The following is a 23,303-nucleotide window of genomic DNA, read 5'->3' on the forward strand; positions in this document are numbered from 1 at the left end:
TGTAGGGTATTTTTTTTAAATTCAAGGAATTTTTCATTGATTTCAATCAAATGAAGGGATTCCAAATAATTAAAAATATTTTTTAAACTTTCAATCGATTTCAAGGAATTTGAAATATTTGAAGGTATTTAAAAAATTCACAAGATATTTCCAAAGTTTGTCAATAATTTTGAAGATATTCGAAAGGATTTTTAATATTTTAGGATATTTAAAGGATGCCAAGAAATTTTCAATAAATTTCAATAATTTAAAAATATTACCAAGGATTTTAATGATTTTAGGATATTTTAAAAGATTTAAAGGATTTTTAAATAGATTGAAATAATTTGAATGTATTTCCAAAGGATTTTAATGATTTTAGGGTATTTAAAAAAATTAAGGTATTTTTAATAGATTTCAATAAATTGAAGAGATTCTAAATTATTAAAAATATTATTAAAAATTTTCAAACCTTCCAATAGATTTTAAAGAAATTGAAATATTTTAAAGTATTTCAAAAAAATTTCCACGATTTTAAAAAAGTTTATAAATAATTTGAAGATTTTCCAAATGAGTTTAGAGATTTTTGGGTATTTTATGAGATTTTAAGGCAGTTTCTGAGCCATTTTAATAATTAGAAGGAATTCCAAAGGACTTTTAAGATATTTAAGGGAATTTAAAAATATTCCAAGGAATTTGCAATATATTGCAATCATTTGAAAGGATTTAAAAATATTTTTAAATATTTGAAATATTTGAGAGGTATTCCAAAGGATTTCAATGATTTGTGGGTATTTTATAAGATTCTAAGGATTTTTCAAGCGATTTCAATAATTTCATGGGATTTCAAAGGAATTTAAAAATATTTTAGGGTATTTTAAAAGATTCTAAAGAATTTTAAGTAGATTTCATTATTTGAAGGTATTCGAGTGGATATAAATTTCAAAAGATTTGAAATGTTTGTTGGTATTTTGAAAGATTCCAAGGAATTCTGAATAAATTTCAATAGTTTAAACTTTCGCAGGATTTGACATATTTTAGGGTATTTTATTAGACTTTAAGGAATGTTTAATTGATTAAACAAGGTGGTCGCTGGACCGGGGAACCGGAAAATGGCCGAGAATTTTTTGAAAACGGGAAGTGACTGTGAATTTTTTTACCGGGAATTTTACAAATTTGTAGAAGAAAAATCTGTTCACTTTCGATTTCAACAGTTTTTTAATAATTAGTTGAATTTTTATGTTTTTTAATTATGCTATTATTTTGCTTACAATGCGTAATTCAAATTTTTTTTACTTGAAAAATTTTCAATTTGAAATTTTTATTTCTAAGTTTATATTTTTAATTTGAAGAATTTTTAAATGCTTTCTTAAAGTCTTGAACAAACAAAAAATAAAAGCCTTTGATGTTGAAAATTTTTTATAAAAACATTTTTATTTAATAAATTTTTTATCTGTACTTTAATTAATAAAACGTGAACAAGAACGATTTGACGAAACGATTTTAAACCAGTTTAAAATTTAAGAATTTTCTGATTTTAACGTTAAAATTTTAACGGTTTCAATTTGAAAGTCTTAGTCATTAAACAAATTTGCACGTCTAACTGAAAATTTATCAAATATTTTCAACTTCAAAATAACTTCATAATAATATATTCCTAATTAAAGGATTTTATTAAGTTTAAAATATTGTTTTAGTCTCAAATATTCCATTTTTAACCCATTCAATTTGAAAATTTTATTTAAAAAGAAATATTAATCAATGAATATTTAACAACATTTGAATTTTTATTTATGACAAGTAAATTGAAACCAAATATTTAAAAGTAAAGAATCTTTAACTGAATTTTTTGTCATAGAAAACCTGGAATAGTTAAAGTTTCGAAAAATGCTTAATTTGTAAGTGAAATTTTTTAATTTTGATGTATAATTTACAAATGAACATTTGTAGAAAAGATTTGAAAAAATTTTAAATATTCTCTTAAGATAATTTAAATAAATAAAAAATCGTTTTTAATTTTCTTAGGAATCTTAAAAAAGTTTTTTTATTCTTTTGAAGCCTTTCAAAATTCTTGAAAAGAATCTAATTTTTTTGTTCAAAATCTGCGAAAATCTACATTTTGTTTTATATTAGGCTATCATTTCAAGTTTTTCATTAAGTTTAAATCTTTTCAAAAACTCTAAACATCTCTTAAAATTACTCAAATTTCGCCTGCAAATAATAAATGTTCAATTGTTATTTCTACATCCTAATTGTAAATAAATTTTCTAAAATTTGCAGGTTTTCTGAAAATTCTAGAAAAAATTCATATAATTTTGACAAATATTTAGAAGATCTGAAAAAAATTCCAAAATCATTTTAAATTTAAAATAAATTTAAATTAACTTCTAGATTTGTCAAGATTTTGAAATAAAATTGTGAAGCTTTCCAAGGATGTTTAAACTATTTAAAAAGAAAATAATTGAATTTCTAATTTAGGAAGTGTTCAGTTAAAAATTTTAAAGTTCATAGATTGATTTTTTAATTTAGAGCATTGAAAATGGTAACGTGGATTTATATTTTTTATATTGAAAAATGTTCGTACCTTCAATTTTATACGCGTAAATTATTGAGCATTTTAATACACAATTTTTTAATTAAAAATGTTTAAATTCGAATTTTGAAAGGTCGAAATTTAACAGTTCCACTTTGAGTACTTTCATTTGCAGCTCAGTTTTTATTACCTTAAGTGGAAATTTGTTTAGCCATAGTGTTCCATTTTTTAAATTTCATTGACCGTGAAAAATGTTTTCGAATCGGGAAAAAACGGGAAATGACCAGGAATTTATTTCGTCGATTAAAACGGCCACCCTGAAATTTCAATAAATTGAAGAGATTCTAAATTATTTACAATATTTTAGGAAATTTTAAAAACTTTCAATAGATTTCAAAGAATTTGAAACATTTTAAGGTATTTCAAAAATTCCGAGGATATTTCAAAAGTTTAACAATAGTTTTGAAGATATTCTAAAGGATTTTAGGATATTTTAAAAGATTTCAAAATTTTTTGAATAGATTTCAATCATTTGTAAGTTTTTCGAAGAATTTTAATTATTATAGGGTATTTTATCAAATGTTAAGGGACTTTAAAAATATTCTAAGAAATTTGCAATATATTAAAATCATTTGAAAAGATTTAAGAAATATTTTAAAAGATTTGAAATATTTGAGATGTCTTCCGAAGAATTGTAATGATTTGTGGGTATTATATAAGATTCTAAGGATTTTTCAAGCGATTTCAATAATTTCAAGGGATTCTAAAGGACTTTTAAAACATTTTTGTGTATTTTAAAAGACTCTAATGAATTTTTAATATATTTCAAGGGATTCCAAAGCATTTTTAATATTTCTAAAAACTTCAAAGAATTTTCAATCAATTTCAATAATTTGGAGGTATTCAAATGGATATAAATTTCAAAAGATTTGAAATATTTATTGGTATTTTGAAAGACTCCAAGGAATTCTGAAGATCTTTAAAGAATTTTAAATGTTTTAAAAATATTGCAAAGGATTTCAAATATTTAAGGATATATTATATATTTTAAACCCTTTGAAATCCCTTTAAATTATTTAAATCAACTACATTTTTTGTTGAATTTTTTTAAATTCCTGAAACTATTTCAAATCTTTTGAAATTCCTTAACAATTTTTTAGATAAATGAATCTTAGAAATTTTTTAAATAGATTCTCAAATATTTCAAATTCTTTTAAATTTATTAAATGACTGAAAAGTCAAATGAAAATTCCTTGGAATCTTTTAAAATACCCTAAAATATTTCAAACCCTTGAAAATCCCTTTAAATTATTTAAATCAATGACAAATTCCCTAAAATATTTTAAATCTTTTGAAACCCAATTAAATGACTAAAGTCAATAACAAATTCCTGGGAATTTTTTTAAATACTAAAAAATATTTTGAATCCATTGAAATCGCTTTAAACTATTAAAACGAATTGGGCATTAGTTTTAATCTTTCAAAATTCCCTAAATAGTTAAAATCCTTTGAAACCCAATTAAATTGCTGATGTTGACAATAGCAAAATGCCCTAAAATATTTTAAATACTTTGAAATCCCTTTAAAATATTAAAATAAATTATACATTAGTTAGAACCTTTTAAAATTTCTTAAAATATTTGAAATCCTTAAAAACCTAATTAAACTACTGAAGTCAATAAAAAATTACTTGGCATTTTTTTAAATGCCCTAACATGTTTTGAATCAGTTCAAAGGAAGGATACAAAGAAAAAGGAATTTGTCGCCGACTCACTTGAAGATCCTTATGATAGGACTTTTGATCGCCTCCTGGAACATGCCAAGTAATTTTTAGATTTTTACTCTCAATTTTTGCTTTGATTTGATTATTTTCTAAAGAAATGCACATCTCTATTGAAATAAAAAACAGATCGAAGAGTTTTACTTAGGATGTTTTTGTACTGCTTTTTTATTTTAGTTTTATTTTAACACTATTTAAAATTAAATATTTAATCCATACCGTGAGCTAAGATTATAATAAGCAATTTTAAATTACATAAATGTAGCTTACGTTAGAAATAATTAAATCTAAAGAATATTATAATTTGGTCTTAAAGATTTAAATATAGAAATTAATTTTTATTTGGGCCTTATATGTGATGATTATTATTTGTATATTTACATAAAAACTTACGTTGTTCGAGCGTGCTTGAGTTTGTTTAAAAAATTCAAGGATTTCAAAGAAAAGGCAAAAGTCAGAGAATTTCTTTAAAAATAATCTGGGTTGGTACAAAGTCACTTTCAGTCACCTTTTTTTCAAATCACTTTTTAACAATAAAATCAACAAATATAAATTAACCCGTATATAAACATTATTGAATTCAGGTCTATACCTATTTCTGAATTACCTTGAATTTTTTTGATATATTTTAAGATATTTTACAAGATTCCAAAATTTAAAAAAATAGATTTCAATAATCTGGAGGGATTTCAAATGATTTTAAATATTTTATGGTATTTTTTAATATCCCATGGTATTTTCAAGAGCTGTAAAAAGTTTGAAGGGCTTAAAAAAGATTTTAAATATTTTAGGATATTTTAAAATATTGCAAAAAATTTTTAATAGATTTCAATCCTTTAAAGGTATTTCAATGGATTGTAAATATTTTAGTGTATTTTTAAAACTTCTAAGGTATTTTCAAGAGCTTTAAAAAGTTTCTATAAGTTTCTTATACATTTTAATAATTCGAAGTGATTCCTTAGGATTTTAAAGATATTAGTTATTTTTAAAGCTTTCAAGGAATTTTGAAGAGCGTTAATATCTTTTAAAGGATTTAAAAAGATTTCATAGGATGTGAAATATTTTAGGATACTTTAAAAGATTCCAAGAAATTTTGAATAGTTTTAAATAATTTGAAGTAATTCCGAAGTATTTAAAATATTTTAGGGTATTTGAAAAGATTCAAAGGAATTTTTAATAGATTTCAATATTTTGAAGTGATTCCTAAAGATTTTAAAGATTTTATACTCTGTTCCTCGAGAGAAGGCATTATGCCTACAGAACGACCTATTTTGTTTTTCTTTGCGTAGCGTGTTGTGAAATTTTTTCAAGAACGCGAGGTTTCTGGAGATGTTTTGGCTGAAAAACTCTTTTTCTAGATTGATTTCAAGTCGCTGATTGTACAATTATTCATTTTTAACTTCTTCATTATAAAAAGAGCGAGTGAAAGATTCAACTGGTTAAGGTCTGGAAAAATTCCTTCAAACAATTCGAGAAAGAAAACCACAAAAAGTAATAAACATTAAACTGGGACTAAGGGACCAATGAGAAGAGAAATGCAAAACTACATGTAAAAAAAAGGGTAAGGACCCTCCTGGACCAAGAAACGACAATTCTATTCGCCTATGTCGGGCCTTCTTTCGGGGAACAGAGTATAGTGTACAGGGTGGCCGCTAGACCGGAAAATGACGGGGATTTTTATGGGACCGGGGAAACCCGGGAAATGGCAGTGAAATTGTTTTTTTGACATATATTTTAATTTAAAGAATTTTAAAATGCAGTTTAAAAGTTTAAAAAAATATAAGGTTTTTACGAATTTTCAGAAGAAAAATATGCCCAAGTTCGATTTTAACAGTTTTTAAAATAATTAAAGTGCAATTTTGCGGATTTAAACAATTAAAAATTAAAAGCATTTGAAGTTGAAATTTTTTGATAAAAAAACAGTTTTATTTTATCAAATGTAAATATAAATAAATAAATAATTTTTAAAATGGATCTGTACTCTATAGTAGAAAATTTATGTATTTGCTTGAAAATTCAACATTTTGGTTGACATTTTTTTTCTTTATTGACTAAAGAGTCTTTCTTACTTGAAAAATCAACTCTTGTGGAAAATTCGTATTTTTTGGTTGAATTCAACTGTTTTTAATTTAAAATCGAAACTTTTTTAGTTATAAAGTTAAATTATTTTTGTGAAAATTTAATTTTCATAGAAGATTCATCATTTTGATTTTTGGTGAAAAATTACTTTGCTTTTAACTTACAATTTAACTAATCCAGATATTTATTCCATCATTTTAGTTGAAAATTTATCTTTTCTTGAAAATTAATGATTTTGTTAACATTTCATCTTTTTTGGTCGAAACTTAATATTCTTGGTTGAAAATTCATGTTTTTGGTTGCAAATTTGTCTATTCCAGTTAAAAATTATTCATTATAGTTTAAAATTCATGGTTTTGGGTTTAAATTTAAACTACTCCAGTTAAAAAGTCATTATTTTATTTAAAAAGTCATAAACCTTAACTGATATTTGAACTGTTTTGTTACAAACATTATTTTATTGGTTGGAAATTAATTTTTTTAACTGAAAATTTAACTATTCTTTTTTTTGTTTTTTTTTTTTTTTTTTAGTTGAAAATTCATCTTTTTTATGAACATTTTAATTGAATTCAATAGAGTGTCCACATTAATTTTATTTAGTAGAATTCATTTTTTGACCGGGAATTCTACAAAATTTTTATTCAAAAAATGTTGTCCAACTTTGATTTCATCCGTTTCTTTAAATAACTCATTTCAGTTGTGATTTTGATAAATTATTATATCATTTAATTTAGAATGCTTATTTGAAAATCTTGCACTTTAAAAATGTTCCATTTTAGATTTTTAATTTTTAAAAACATATATGAATTTAAATAATTTTAAAATGCAGTTTTAAAGGTTAAAAAATTACAAGTTTTTAAAATCGAAGATTTTTTAAATAAAAAACAAGGTGGCCGTCGGACGGGTAAACCGGGAATTTTACGAATTTTTCAGAAGAAAAATCTGTCCAAGTTCGATTTTAACAGTTTTTTAAATAATTAAAGTGCATTTTTGAAGATTTAAACAATTAAAAGCATTTGAAGTTGAAAATTTTTGATAAAAAACAGTTTTATTTTATCAACTGTAAATATGAATAAATAAATTATTTTTGAAATGGATCTGTACTCTAAGTATAGAAATCAGGACAATAATTGATTTGACCAAACAATTCTAGATCTGTTCAAAATTTGAGAATTTCCAGATTGTAACTGTTTCAATCCGAAAGTCTTGATAAGGATTGAAATTAATATATCATTTATTCCGATAATTTTATTTTTAATTACAAATTTTCATGATTTATTAATAATCTACTTTTAATTCAGAGTTTCAGGTATTCTTTTATATAATTTTTTATATTAAATTTAAAAAATTAATTTACAAATATATTATTTCTAATAATTTTTTCAGCTATTGAAAAATGTAAATGTGCGTTTTACTATTTTCAACTTAAAAATTAAATTCACGAGGAAATTGAAATCAAATATTTAAAAGAAAACAATTTGAAACTGAATTGTTTTACATAGAAAGCTTTGAATCTTTATAGATTTTCGAAGAACTTTTAATCTTTTAGCGTTACAATTTTAATTCTTCTATTTAAAAACTGTTTAATTTATAAGTGAAATTGTTAAATTTTGACGCATAAATAACAATTAAACATATTATTTTTAGAATTTTTTTTAGTAATTTTAAGAGATACGTAAAAGTTTTTAAAAGATTTAAAATTAATTAAAAACTTGAAATTATTTCAAGTAATTTAAACGATGTGTGTTAACATTTTTTTCAGAACTTCTGAATATATTTTTAAATTAATCGAAATTTTCCTAAAATTTTTGAAAATCCAGAAAATTAAATAAAATCCTTCAAATCTTCCATGTTCTTCTTTGATCATTTTTTTAATCTCTTATAATCTTCTTCAACTTTCTGTTACAATAATTTTTCAAGGGAAAAGTCATTTTCAATTTTCCTAAGAATCATAAGAAAATTTTTATTTTTTGTAGTCTTTAAAAATTCTTTAAAAAATTTTAAAAATTTTGTTTGAAATCTGCAAAAATCTAAATTTATTTTAAATTCGGCTGTAAGTATTTCAAATTATTTCAAGTTCTAGAAATTATTTCAAGTTAAAAAAATATTTTTCAATTTTTAATATGTCTAGCTTAAAATTATTAAAAATAATGTAATTTTGAACATTTTTAAAGTTCATTGCTTGATTCTTTAATTTAGACTATTCAAAATGTTAACGTGGATTTATATTTTTGGAACTTAATTTGAATCTTTGAGATCTATAATTTATAAAAGGTCTAAATTTTGCAGTTTATTTGAATTTCATTTAAGATTGTTTAATTGAAAAGTGTTAGTACCTTTCATCTGGTACGTGTAAATTTTTGAGCATTTGAATACCCAAATTTTTAAATAGAAAACTTTTAAACTTCAATTTTAAAAGTTTGGAATTTAAGGGCTCCACTTTGAATGCTTTAATTTGTTGTTTATTGTTTATTGCTTTATACGGAAAAATGTTTAGAATATAGTTTGATTTTTTAAATTTCATTGGCCATGAAAAATGTTAGCGAACCGAGAAAAAACCGGGAAATGACCAGAATTATTTTTCTTTGATTGAAACGGCCACCCTGAGATTTAAAATATTTAAGGATAATTTACAATATTCCAAGAAATTTTGAACATATTTCAATAATTTGAAGGGATCCTCAAGGATTTTAAATATTTTATTGTATTTCATAAGATTTAAGGAGTTTTTTTGATAGATTTCAAAAATTTGAAGGGAGTCCAAAATATTTTAAATATTTGACGGTATTTTAAAAAATTTTAAGAAATTTTCAAAATGATTTCAAATGATTTTGAATATTTTATGATATTTTAAAAGATTTCAATAAATTTTTAATATATTTTAATAATTTGAAGGGATTCTCAAGGATTTTAAATATTTTATTGTAATAATTTCAATCATTGGAAGATATTTCATAGGTTTTAAATATTTTATGATATTTTAAAAACTTCCAAGTAATTTTAAGAGATAGAAAACTTTCAAAAGAAGGTATTTCAAAAGATTCCAAAGATATTTCAAAAGGCTATCAATAATTTGAAGGCATTAAAAAGTATATTAAGATTTTAGAGTATTTTATAAGATTTTAAGGAATTTTAATATTTTTAAGGAATTCCAAATGAGTTTTAATATTTTAGGGTATTTTTTAAAATTCGAAAAAATTTCAAGAGGTTTAAAAACTTTATACGAATTTAAAAAGGTTAAAAATATTTCAGGATATTCTTAAAACTTCCAAGGAATTTTAAGAGCTTTAAAAACTTTCAAAATATTTCAAGGGATCTGAAATATTTTAAAAGATTTAAATGATTTTTTATCTATTTGAATCATTTCAAGGTATTTAAAGGAATTTTAAATATTTTTAAAGATTCCAAGAAATTTTTAATAAGTTTCAATAATTTAAAGAAATTCCAAAGGATTTGAAAGATTTTAGGATCTTTTAAAAGATTTTAATGAAGTTTGAATCAATTTAAATCGTTTGAAGATATTCCAAAGGATTTCGAAGATTTTATGATAGTTTAATGAATTTCGAATAGATTTTAATCATTTGAAGATGATTCAAAGAATTTAAAAGATTTGAGAGTATTTTAAAAGTTTTTAAGAAAATTCTAATAGAATTCAATTATTTCCGATTTAAAAATTAGTAACATTTGTTCACTTTTTCGGTTTTAATATGTTACTTTTTCAAGTTAATTAGACTAAGGTAGACTTGGGAATAATTAATTAAAATGTTGTTCATCTGAATTTGGATTATACCATTCACAAAAGATTCTGTATTAAAAATGTTGCCAGATAAGAATTTTGATCTTTGAATATTAATGGGCAGGAAAAATGAAAAGTTAGCCAAGAAAAACTTAGAGATTTTTGAAAATAAACTTTTGCGGCCACCCTAATAATGTTACTTTCATAAGTTAAAGAACATCGTTTCCTAATTTTGTATATGTGTATATGTGTATATTGTATGTGTATTTATAAAATTCAGATATTTGGTCATTGTTGTGTACTGATTTCCGATTATTTTTTAATTATTTAAGCATTATTTAATGTTTTGAAGGGATGTAGAGCCCAAATCGTTTAAAAATGCTATAGGTGCTTACTATTCCAATGGCTCCGCATTAAGAAAAATTTTGTATGGAGTTGTCAGGGATTTTTTTTCTTCAGAATTTCAGTAGTTACCTTGGAAAATACTTTTGTGTTCCTTTAAAAAATTCGTTTACAAAGTCAGTTTCTATACATGAAAAAGACCTTGTACACGATAACTTACTGGCAAATTTGACAAAAAACAATGTTTATTTAGAAATCAGCCGCCAAAACAACCACCGAATCTGGGACTCTCCTACATCAACTCGAGTTCAGAAGGGAGTTACATCCAAACTCCTGCTAGGCCGAAAATCTTGACTTCGGAATCCGAAGAAGATTTGAAACTGCCAACCCCGAAAAAGAAGCCAAGGTTAAAAAAGTCAGGCTCAAAGCCTGTTAAATCCAAGACAAAGACAATAAAGTCATCCAAATTAGTAAAAGAGAAAGCTGCAGTTGACGACGGTGATAAGGTGAAAACCTCCACCAAACCTAGTAGAAAAAAGACTGATGAGGAAAATTTAAAACCACCAACCAAGAGAAAAAGAAGAAGAATCAGCAGTTCTTCAGAAGACAGTCCAACTGATTTGGTTTTGGATAAAAGAAATAGTATTTTAGAATCTAGTTCCGAGGACGAACCCAGGATTCCCAGTAATTTAGCAGATTTCTCATTCACTCAATCCCCCGAGATTATCAAATCTTTGCCTAATATTGCCGATGACAATGAGCCTGATAATATTGAGAATGTTGAAAATTACATTTCAAACACGGAGAAACTTGATAAAAGAAGTAACGAATTCTCACCCAAGTCAAGTTTTCACTCTGAAGAAAGTGTTTCTACTCAAAAAGATTTTTATTCCAGCAAGACTGATTCTGTGATAAGTTCGAAAATAGTGTTCCATAAGAGTCTAAAAGAGTGCTCTGTTGTAGTAAAACGATGCGATTCGATGATCAGGAAAAAAAAAGGTTTGTTCAACTTAAAACCTTGTTCAGTTAAAATTCCTCGCCTCGACATAAAATCTAAAAGGAAAGTCAAGGCCTTGATTAGTAAAGTTCTCGAAAGAAAAAGTAAAGACGAAACAGAACTGGAAAAAGTAGTAGAGAATGAAATTGTTCTTACAAATAATATTTCCATCAAAGAAACTAGTTCAAGAAAATCATTGCTGGAAGGAATATTTGATATGAAATCCCAATTAAGCGAAAGTCTGCCCCTTAAGGACTGCGTCGTTAAATTAACTCGCATAAACCCCCCGAGAAATTCCTTTCCGGGAACCTTATATAGTAGCACTCCCTTCGTGAGAAGGAAGAATGATAATCTCATATTGGAAGGATTTTCACCTATAGCAATGGAGATAAGCAACATTGCAGCTGTGTCTGAATCTTTTCGAACCCCACCGTCTGAAATTGAATCCACCGTCGTCACATCGAGAAAAGTTAGCGAACCTCGTCTACAATTGGAAGATATCAATTCCAATAATAATAATAATAATAATCATCACAGTAATCCTCCTCCCACACCTTTCGAGTTTAATTCTGAAATTTTGAATGCTAGTTCCGATTATTCCGCAATCGACTGGACGACTGTTAGCTTGAGTGATTCTCAATGTATCAAATTTAGAGAAGAATTACAAACTCCTGTACCTGCAAACAAAACTGATGAAGACTTGTCAGCGACTGTACCACTATCAGTCAGTAAAGATTTCGAGCCGATTACGAAGCCATTTGATTTTGTCGCCGAGAGGAATTTAAATTTGATTCCAGAATATGAAAAATCCGCCTCGCTCTTTGACGACACGATGATTTCTGAAATCCAATACACGCGAGAGAAAAAAAGTCCATTAAAAATTGATGAAAAGAGTTTAGAACTTTCGCCGATGATGCCATCCCTTACAAAAATGTCGCCTTTAAAGGATGTATTTGCGATGGACTCGTCGTCGATATTAAATCAAAGTGATTTCAAGGGCTTTGAGAGTCCAACTATGAGGAAACTTTCACCCATGACTGCGATTCCCGCGAGTATCGTTAATTCTCTCTCTTATGAAGACACGGACAAAAGTTTCATTCTGGAAAGTGAAAAAGGCAAACACATTCGATCGCTGGCGTTCGAGAAGAGATTGTCAGGTGGGCCAAGTCCAAGAAAGTGTCTCAATTTTGAAGAGGAGCCGAAAATTTGTGACGAGAATTTTATTTCTCTGGGTAAGGATTCTTTTGGTCAGGAGTCTTTCAGCAAGGAATCTATCAACTCAGAATCTTTTACCAAGGAATCTATTAAAGATTCTCTCATTGAATCTTTTGATCCAGATTCATTTAGTCAAAACTCTAGACAAAATTTGCTCAGTGAAGAGTCAACAAACAAAGATTCTTTCTCTCAAGAATCTATATCTGAAGTAAGTATCACCTGTGATTCTGAGACTAAACTTGGTAGCAAATTAGAATTGGCTGATTCGACTAGCGAATCTTCTTACAAATTAGAAGTTTCCCAACCTTCCGTGCGAAGTGCAAGTATCCTCTTGGAAGATGAAAAGGGCGAAATAAAAGAAGAAAGTGAAAAGACTGTTGAAGAAAATGCTGAGGAAATTCTTGAGGGAAACGAAGAAGAAATTTCCGAGGAGAAAGAAGAAGAAATTGCTGAAAACGAGGCTGTGATCACTAGTGAAATTAATTTCAGAGAGTCGATTGGCTCTTTGAATCGACTGAAAGATCCGATTAGAATAACTCATCAGAGGAAGAGGTATAAGAATTGGGGAATGCAACTGACGGCAATTACCGAAAACGTAAGCAGAAGATGTAGTGAAAATGAAGCTGAGATTTGTCCCCTGGTGGAAAAAGTTGAGGTTGATCCAATTCTGGAACATACCGTTTCTGTGACGAATAATGCTTCTTTGAATAATGGTAAGGATGAAGATGTACCGGAACAACATTTGTTCTTGAAACCTGGCAAGTCTTGGGCGAGATCATTGTCGATTTTAAATAATATTCACTCCAGAGATGATATGGATAGACTCTCTGTTGGGAAAGGAAAAAAATGGAGGAACAGTGTCATTTCTATCCTCGATATGCAAAGTAAAGGTGATGAGAACATTATCAATTATAATCTAAGTAGTTTGCTCTTAGCTTGGTGGAATGATTTTCTAAGTTTAGAGAAAATTAATCTCGCTTTCAGGTCATGCAGTTGAATTCCTGTGCACCCCATTTCCTCCTTTTTTTTCGCACGTAAACTTAAGGTGTTATCAGAATGAACTAATTTTCTTTCGACTATTCCGAAGATCATTTAAGGGCATGTGATACTTAGAAAATTGTCGATTTTACCAGTTTTAGGTTCCGACGGCTTTTTTTCTTTAATAATCAATATTTTGTCTTAAAAATTTGGGACATGATAGCGACCATGCTAACGGACGTCCCCACACACTTTTTTTTTGGTTTAATTCAAGAAAGTTTTAATTTAGCAAAATCTGATTAATTTGCATTGCGCTTAGGAATTAGTATCGATTTTACCAGTTTTAAGTTCCGACGGCTTTTTTTCAAGAATAATCAATATTTTGTCTTAAAAATTCAGGAAATGATAGCGAACATGCTAACGGACGTCCCCGCACACTTTTATTTGTGTTTTTTTTTTTCAAAAAATTTTTTGATATTGCTAACAACATGTGTACATTTGGAGGTTACGTATGTTACAATTCTCCTGTGCGTTACTTCCAAACTACACAATATTTTTGGCCGAAAACTTTGGACTTGCAAATAAACATAGTAACTAATCTCCTGAAACTAACTCTTTTTGCAGGCAATCAAAAAAGTTTATTTCATTAATAATTTTTAGATTATCGGAAAGGCAGAGATGAAAAACCTCAAAATAATACATATGCATAAAATTTTTAATTAGCACAATACATTTTTTTGTTATTATCCCTCAAAAAAGAGTCCGGGGACGTCCGTTATGATATTTTGTAGCATCTCCCAATTCAGCTTTTAAAAATTTTCATTTTTGTGGAAAAAAATCCGGGGAAACTGTAGGTATCACATGCCCTTAAATTTAAATTAGCGCCTTATGCACGTAAATCCTGTCCCAGGGAATCGAAAATCCCACATAGTTTATAGATATCACACTCTTTCACCTCTTCTTGTCTATCCCCTTTTTTTTAAAGAGAAAACGGGAATTTACTTCTCATCGTAGCAAAATTCAAATTTTTATTATTTTAATAATTTTGGCCAATTTAGCAAAAGTGATTTCAACTTTATCTCTAGTTGCAGAGCAAATAAAAAATTTCTTATTAGATTACGGATTTATTTACTATTTCAGGTTTTAGGGATCTCAAAATTTTCCGAGGATTTTTCAGATTATCTCAGTTTACTCTAATTGAATTATAATTGATTATTGTCCAAGTGTACTTATTGTTGTTGACATTAGGGTCAAAATATCTCAAGTGTGCCACTTTTCAATCGATAGTTCTATTGAATATCAAAATAACTTCCCTAAAATATTTTTGCAAACAAATTTTTTTTTCTAAGTTATTAACAATCAAAGTTCTTGATCATTTTTTTTCAAAAATCGATTACTCGCGAACGGTTCATCGAGATTCAACAAAAGAGTTATGAAATTTTTTGTTAAGAAGTATACTTTACGCTAAAAAATTGTTCGGTGGTAAAAAAAACATTTTTTTAATGTTTGAATAATCGTTTGTTTTGAACAATTGAAAATTAATTAAGCATCGTATTGAGTACAATATGGCACGAATTTTCAACTAAAATGATAAATTTTCATGAAAAGATGAATTTTTAACTGAATTAATGAAGCTTCAATACAAAACCTGAATTTTTAATAAAATAGTTTAATCTTCAACAAAGTATAGTGAAATTTTCAACAAAGAAGATTAATTTTCTACAAAATAATTATATTTATTTTAAACAATTATTTCTCAACCAATAAAAGAACGTATTTTCAACAAAATATTTACATTTTTAACAAGAGATGAATTTTGAACTAAAATGATGATTCTAAAAGAAATTTTCAACTTAAAAGATAATTTTTAACACAGAAGAGGGGATGAATCTACAAAAAAAATGAGTTCAACTTTCAACCAAGTTGCTGAATTTCTGACCAAAAAAGAGGACTTTTTTAAAAAAAATAGCTGTATTGTGAAGAAAAATTCTACTGTTTTTTTAAAAATGCAACAATTCAGTAGGAAATTGAACTACTTGGTTGAAAATACACACACACACAAATATTTATATATAAATTTTTTTCTTTACTTGAAAATTCAACTTTCTTTTAAAAAATTTGTCTTTTATCTCAAAAATTAAAATTCTTTGATTAAATTTTAATCTATTTATTTTGTTTAAAAATTCAACCATTTTTCATTGAAAATACTTCTTTTTATGCTGAAAATTCAACTATTTGGTTAGAATAAGGCACTCTTTGCTTCATATGGTATATATATGGCACAGTGCATGTTATATACATTAGGATGGTCCAAAAATACATTGCAACATTTTTTTTACTCAAGAGGGCTAGCCTGTCCCAAAAAAGTTTCCATTTTTATTTGATTAACACGATGAAATTTTGAATTTTCGAAATATTGAGCTCATACTTCGTAGTTTGATCGAAACGTGCCAATTTTTTTAAGGATTGAAGAGAAATTTCTACAAAATACAATTATACTTATAACTTTTATGATTAATGAAAATTAACAATTAAACTAAGGAACTATTTGAGAGGTGTACCCTTTTTTCTCAAATTGGTATCCTATACTACTTTTTCTTGAATAATTACTAATTATTTAATGATTAACATTAATTAATGATTAACAAATTTCCATTTGTTTAAATAATAATAATGAATCTTTATTGAGTTCGTAAAAAAAAGGATATATGCATGACGATCAGATATAACGTGAGAACACAAAGGGCGAGAAACAGCTTAAAGCTGCTTTGAAACCTAATCCCCTTAATCTATTTAAAGCTATAAGTAAAAAAAGTTTATAAAAACTAGGGTTTGTATATCAAGTTTTCGAGATCATCGCAGAACTAGAAAGGGACAGATTGTGGTATACCATAATGTGAATTACTCTTGAGATTATATTAAAATTCGGAGCTTAAAAATTATTTGTATTGGCTCAATCATTTTTTTCTCGATAACTTTAAAAAAATAATATAAAATGAAATACATACAATTATTTTTCTAACTATATACTGTATAGAAATAATATATTAAACATTTTTTAATCGTTTGAACAAATATAATTTTTTTGAAGAATTACTTTTTCTCAAATATTTTAAAATCGTATTTTATTAATTGAACATAATATTGAATGATTCGGAAGAGTAGTTAAAAATTCTGTTAAAAACGTCACGTCATAGTTTAAACAATTTTTATTCTTCTATCTATTTTGAATTTGAAGGAAATTAAAAAAAAACAATAATAAATTGTATAAACAATGATTTGAAGCATTTAGCAGAATTTAGTACTTAAAATCATTTAATATTATTCTTAATTCATAAAATACGATTTTTAAAATATTTTTTAAAAACAAATTTTGTTTAAATAAATTATATTTATTTATAAATCATACACTATACATTCAGAAAAATAATTGTATGTATTCCATTTTATACTATTTATTTAAGTTTTCAAACGAAAGCTGCTTGAGCAAGTAACAATTTTGAAACAAATAGAAATTTGTAATTCATTAGAGGAAATGTATGACAATTATGTAATTATCCAAAAACAAGTAGCATAGTTAACCAAATTGAGAAAAAAGTGGACATCTCTGGCTCAATTTTTATATATTTTGAAAATAAACAATAATTAATTATTTAAATAATTCATAATGTTTTTGAAAAAATGTAATACTGCAAACAATGAATAAATTTTACATTTCATTAAAAAAATACAATTTTTTCACATTTTCCGGGGAAAATATTTGTTTAAATAAGTTACAGGGGTTTAAAAAACTAAAAATTGTTTAAAAATAAAAGTTATTAGTATGTTTTTATTTCGTAAATACTCTTCAATCCCTTAATATTTGAATTTCGAAAAAAATTACGGACTTTCTTTCTCCGGAAATGGATACTTGGAGGGGGGGGGGGGGGCTTGCCTTTTGCTCGAAAAGCGGTTTTTGGACCACCCGAATACACATTATGTAGTATGCGGGACACAGATTGACCGTTTGATGTGAAATACATTCCACGCTAATTTTTAAATCATTTGTAAACGAATTATTCTGGTATGTATATTTTCATTAAAACAATTGCACGGCTGAATGATTCATTTCTTAAGATTTCCTGATTAACAGAAAAGAAAAAAACGCATATGCTTTAAGTTTGTCCAATCAAAAAATATCTCGGATTACAATGATGAATCTGATTATCAAAGTATGTATGTACTAATATGTATTTCATCCAACGAAAAGTATAATTTTCTCATTTCGTACAAATACTTGTATAACAGATTTTATCCATTCGTCTTAATTTATGTATGAATTTATAATCGCAGAATATAATTATTTCTCAATACATATTTGCTAAGATGTGCAATATGAATGTACATATAAGTAGAATGCATAGGCAGATTTATTTTCATCGTGAGTGCTCTATTCTATTGAAAGGCAATACTTCGAATAGTCCCTCCATGAACGCGGAGCCTTTAAAGTGGGGGTAAGGTTCGAGCGCAGTTGAGGAGAAAGCGCCCTATTGAGATGCTCGATTGTATAGTGTTAAAAATTCACCCTTCTCGATTAAAAATTCATATTATATATGCAGGTTGTCTAGTGACCTTGAAAACCTTGAAAACTTGGGACTCTCCTTGAATTTTTTTTAAACCTTGAAAACCTGGAAATCTCCTTGATTTTTTCACGGAAACCTTGAATTTTAATTATTCTTTTTTTTTTCTTTCTTTTAAAACAGTAATTTTATCGAAATGCGAAGAGTAATTTAAATTTTTTAGCCTATTATGAAAAAAAACATCTCGTTTAGAAAAATCTTGCTGCTAAAAATTTTTTAATTCGTCAAGATATAATTTATCTTTTGTTTATTACAGAATAAATAAAGATATTTCAAGGCACTTTTTGTTGAGGTGTTCAACTTAGAAATTATGAAAATTATTAGTTTAAAATTTCGATGTTATTCAGTTTCAGAATTAGAATAAGCCATCGCCTTACAACTGATTTTTCTAGGGGTTGACCACTCGGTTTTTGAGTACGCCAGATTTAAATCAAGATTTCACTGCATTTTTACAAACATTTTAAAACTTTAAAAATTTAAAGGATTTCAAAGATTTGAAAAATTTGAAACGATTTCAAGAGGTTTTAAAATATTTTAGAAGATTTCAAAATATTTCAAATAATTCAAAGACTTCAAAGAATATAAAAAGATTTTCCAAACAAAAGATTCAAGAAAGATTTTATAAACGTTTCACAAAGATTTCAAGGATTTCAAACATTCAAAAAAAGCGTGTACACTAGATTAAAAAGTTTTCACAAAAATTACCCATAGATTTCGAATATTTCACAAAGATTTTAAAACTTACAAAAGAGTTTAAAAATTTAACAATGGTATATTAAACCACATTTCTAAGATTTCAAAGCTTCTAAATGATTTTAAACTATTTCAAAATTTTTTAGGAGATATCAAAAGATTTTACTAAGATTTGTAATAATTTAAATAATTCCACCGAATTCACAAAGATTTCAAATATTACGAACATTTCGCTAAGATTTCGAACATTGCACAAAGATTTTAAAACTTTCAAAACATATAAAAGATTTTAAACGATTTAAAAATGTTTGACAAGATTACAAACGATTACAAAAGATTTCTCAAATATTTTAAAGAATTCTTAAGGATTTCAAAACATTTCAAGAATTTCAAAGATTCCAACAAGGGCACAGTACACCAGATTTCAAAGATTTCAAAACATTTAAAAGATTTTTAATGATATCAAAAGGTTTTAACAAATTTGAGAAGATGTGAAAAGATTTTAATAATTTCAAACGAAGAGAAAAGATTTCATGAATAAAGATTAAAGAAACATTTTTAAAATATTTCAAAGATTTTAAAAAATGTCACAAAGTTTTCGTAGATTTCAAAGCATTCAAGGACTTCAAAGTTTTCAAAAAGGATACAGTACAACAGATTTCAAAGGTTTAACAAAGATTTCAAATATTCCAGCGATTTTAAACAATTACAACCAATTTCATAACGATTTCACAAATATTTCAAATATTCCAGTGATTTCAAACGAATGCAAAAGACTTATAGAAGATTTCACAATTTCTTTAAAGAATTCATAAGGATTTCAAGAATTTCAAAACATTTCAAAGATTTTAAGCGATTTCAAAAGGTTTCAACACGGTTAAGAAGATTTCGAAAGACTTCAATGATTTTAAACAAACGCGAAAGATTTCGCAAACAAAGATTAAAGAAATATCTTACAAAGATTTCAAGAATTTTAAAGAGTTTGCAAAAGCTTTGAAAAATTCCAAAAGACTTCTCACAGATTTCACCGAAATTTCAAGCTTTCACTAAGGTTTGTAATACTTCAAAAAGATTTCACAAAGATTTCAATGATTTGAAAAACATTAAAAAGATTTTAAAATATTCCTAAAGATTTCACAAAGACGACTCATGTTCACAAAAAATTTAATTTTGTTCCTAAGATTCGCTAGACACCCTTATACGGTATAAAAGTCATCCTTCTTCTTGAAAAAAATATTTTTTTTTCTAAATTCAACTGTTCTTTGGAAAACTCGCTTCTTTGACTAGAAAGTTTTTAGTTAAAAATGCCACTATTTTGTTGAAAATGCAATATATGGATCGCCCATTACTAGAAAAATTGCCCGTGTGACAAGAAAATGTCTTAGCGCCGCCAGGCCAATAAAAACAGCAACCTGGCGGAGCCAGGCCCCGCCAGGCCTTGACTACGCCCCTGATAGTTAGTGAACGGCCCCTAATTTGGAAACTTTCACACGTTTTTATTTGGAGGAGTATTTTGAAAATTGCCTTGTGTGTGTTCTTCGTATCTATAGCTCTTTGTATGTGTTCTTCCTGATAATACCTTAACGAAACTAAATATAAGCGTAATACTTTCTGAAAGATTATGCAATTTTTAAAAAGACAAGTTTACTAGCTTTCTTTTTTGGAAAAAGTAAACAAAAATGTCGAATTTCGAAAGTAATTGAGTTTTAAAAAAGATACGTTATCTTTTCAAAAGCTTCAATTTCCTGAATGCAATTTTAAAATCTGAAACAAAATTATATAAAAGATTTAAAAACAAACGAAATTCCAAATTTTTGTCGCGAACACTTTATTAAAAAATATTTTATAGATTTCTTTTTTATCAGTAACTATTTTTACAACTATTTACACCTAATTTTTATCTCAATTTAACACAAAAAAAAAACAGTTTGCATGAAAATGAAGAAAAGAGAAAAAAAGGAAATTGCTTAAATTATATTAGTTTGTTGAAGAAATTAAATTGTAAATGGGTAGGTTTAACCTAAAAAATGATTGATCTCTTAAAAAATGTTAATTGTGATTCAAAATTTGAATGTCAGGAATCCTACAAAGTTGCGTGAAGCAACAGGATGATCCGAGAACGCCACAGAAATGTGGTGGCGGCGCACTGTCGCTGAATGGAAATTCCGAATACGAATCACGAGTCGACAGACTGAGCACTTTCGGATCCATCAGTCCTAACCGATTCGTGAAGCGGATCTCCATTCGTGTTGTACCTGACGTCAAAAAATTAGACGGTGTTGAAGACACTCAGTTTTTAGAAGCTTACGGAATTTCGTCAAATCAACCCATTAAAACGGTTCCTCCGTGTTTTTCGAGTTTGGAAGAGGACCGTAAGTTTGTAGGTAAGAAAAAATTCCGAAATATTCGCGTCATTGTGAAAACAAAGATACTGTGAAAATAATTGTGTCGTGAAGCATGAAACATGAGTCATTTCAAGAAGAAAGGTTGCTGCTACCGCAACAGGGAATGCTAATTAGACTATTGAAATGATTTCTTTATTTGGCAGAATCCCAAGAGACTCTGCTTCACAGTAATATTCAGTTTGAGGAATCAGTCATAAAAACCACCGACACGCCACCCCTCGTAACTGCCAAAGACGTTGTTTTGGAAAGATGTCGTCAGGATGATTATTTGCCCTTCGATGAATGCTACTCAGAAAAGTCAGTAATTTATTGTCAAGGTCCATTTCGTGGTTTTTCTCACCTTCAGACTTGATTTACAGGACGAAATTTTCTGTTTTTTTTTTTATTGTTAAATGTAGATTTTTACAACACTGTCGAAAAATTGGAGAAGGCGTTTATGGGGAAGTGTTTCTTCATGACAACGGATCTGATAATTCCGTTATCAAGATTATTCCCATTGAAGGTGACGTGAATGTAAATGGAGAACCCCAGAAAAAGTTCCACGAGATTCTTTCCGAGATTGTTATAGCAAAGTGAGTAATCGATTTTATTTTATTTCATAAATTATGATACAGTCTGTATGTTTTCCGGAAAAGGACAAAAATTTAAGTGGGAAAATTTTGGTTTTTGAAAAAAAATAAGTACTTGTTAGAGATTTTATTGGCTTATATATTTTTTTTATCTTGAAAAACTGAATGTTGAAGGTTATATGAGTCTGGTTTAGCATTCTTTTTATTGAAACGAAAATTTGAATCGATTTGAAATTATTATATCATAGAGTTTAATAAGTAATGAAAATATGTCTTTAGAAAATAAGAAATTCAATTAGTGATTATCGTTTGCAGTTAAGAGCATATTATGTAACATAAACGATAAATCTTAAAATTTCAATTGACTAAAATTCGCTTTCTAAAACTTCATTAAGTTGGTTTGAAATTATTATAGAATTTAATGAAAATTTTGTTTACAAAATAGATCAAATAAAGTAATTATCGTTAAAAAAAAGTTAAGGACATATTAGATTACATTTAAAGATAGCCTTAAAATCCCATAGGAAAATATCGTAAAGATAACGCTCTTATCTGTAGGAAATTTTCGTATGGGATTTTCAGGTTATCTTTAATTATAATGTAATATGTCTTTAAATGTTTTAAAATGATAATCACTTTTTATTTTCTCTATTTTTTCATCAACTTATTACATATTAAATTATATAAGAATTTCGAACCAACTTAATGATGGAGGAGGTGGTAAATCTTACTTTCTCTTATGAAATGATAAAGTAGTTGTATTTTCAACGAAAAAAGATGAATTCTCAACAAAAATTTTAATCGGTTATTTAAAATTAAAAAAAAAGTTAAATTGAATCGAAAAGGACGAAATGGTTAAATTTTCAACATAAAAGATTAATTTTCTACCAAAAAAGATGAATCTCAATAAAGTACATAAATATTTATCAAATACTTGAATTTTGTACGAAGAAGAATGAATTCTCTACAAAAAAAGACGATTTTTCAATAAGTTACATGAAATTTTACAAATAAGTAGTTTGAACAGTGAATGTGATGTAAATCCAAATTTTATTTGATTAATTTTCAGTTTATATTTTTTGGTTTCTAGAATATTTAAAAATAAATAGTTCAATTTTTTAACTACAAAAAAAGATCAATTCAAATGTTTACCAAAAATAAAGTAAAATTTTGCTTTCAGAGTTAATTTTCAATAAAACAAAAAAAAAATTTCGATAAAAATATTTAATGTTGTACCAAGTATGTGAATTTCCAAGCCAAAACACGATTTTTGAACTTGAAAATATGAAATATTCGCAAAAAAAGTTAATTTTCAACCAAATATTTCGGCTTTGAGTTTAAAAAATTAATGTTCAACCAAAAAAGAAAAATGTTTTTA

At 26.6% G+C, this 23,303-nt stretch overlaps 1 protein-coding gene across 2 annotated transcripts in view; it reads left to right on the plus strand.

Annotated features, from left to right (window-relative positions):
• LOC117168787 (microtubule-associated protein futsch) overlaps positions 1–23,303 on the plus strand; it is a 37,998-nt gene that overhangs the window by 1,451 nt on the left and 13,244 nt on the right. Inside the window, exons 2-5 of one of the 2 annotated variants that reach the window (XM_033354588.1) lie at positions 10,703–13,551; positions 21,030–21,335; positions 21,500–21,653; positions 21,755–21,928. In XM_033354588.1, coding sequence (XP_033210479.1) covers positions 10,703–13,551; positions 21,030–21,335; positions 21,500–21,653; positions 21,755–21,928 — 3,483 coding nt within the window. The remainder of the gene's footprint in view (positions 1–10,702; positions 13,552–21,029; positions 21,336–21,499; positions 21,654–21,754; positions 21,929–23,303) is intronic. The other variant, XM_033354589.1, reaches the window with a different exon arrangement.

This window comes from Belonocnema kinseyi, chromosome 3, assembly GCF_010883055.1.
Source record: "Belonocnema kinseyi isolate 2016_QV_RU_SX_M_011 chromosome 3, B_treatae_v1, whole genome shotgun sequence".
Taxonomy (NCBI): Eukaryota; Metazoa; Arthropoda; class Insecta; order Hymenoptera; family Cynipidae; genus Belonocnema; species Belonocnema kinseyi.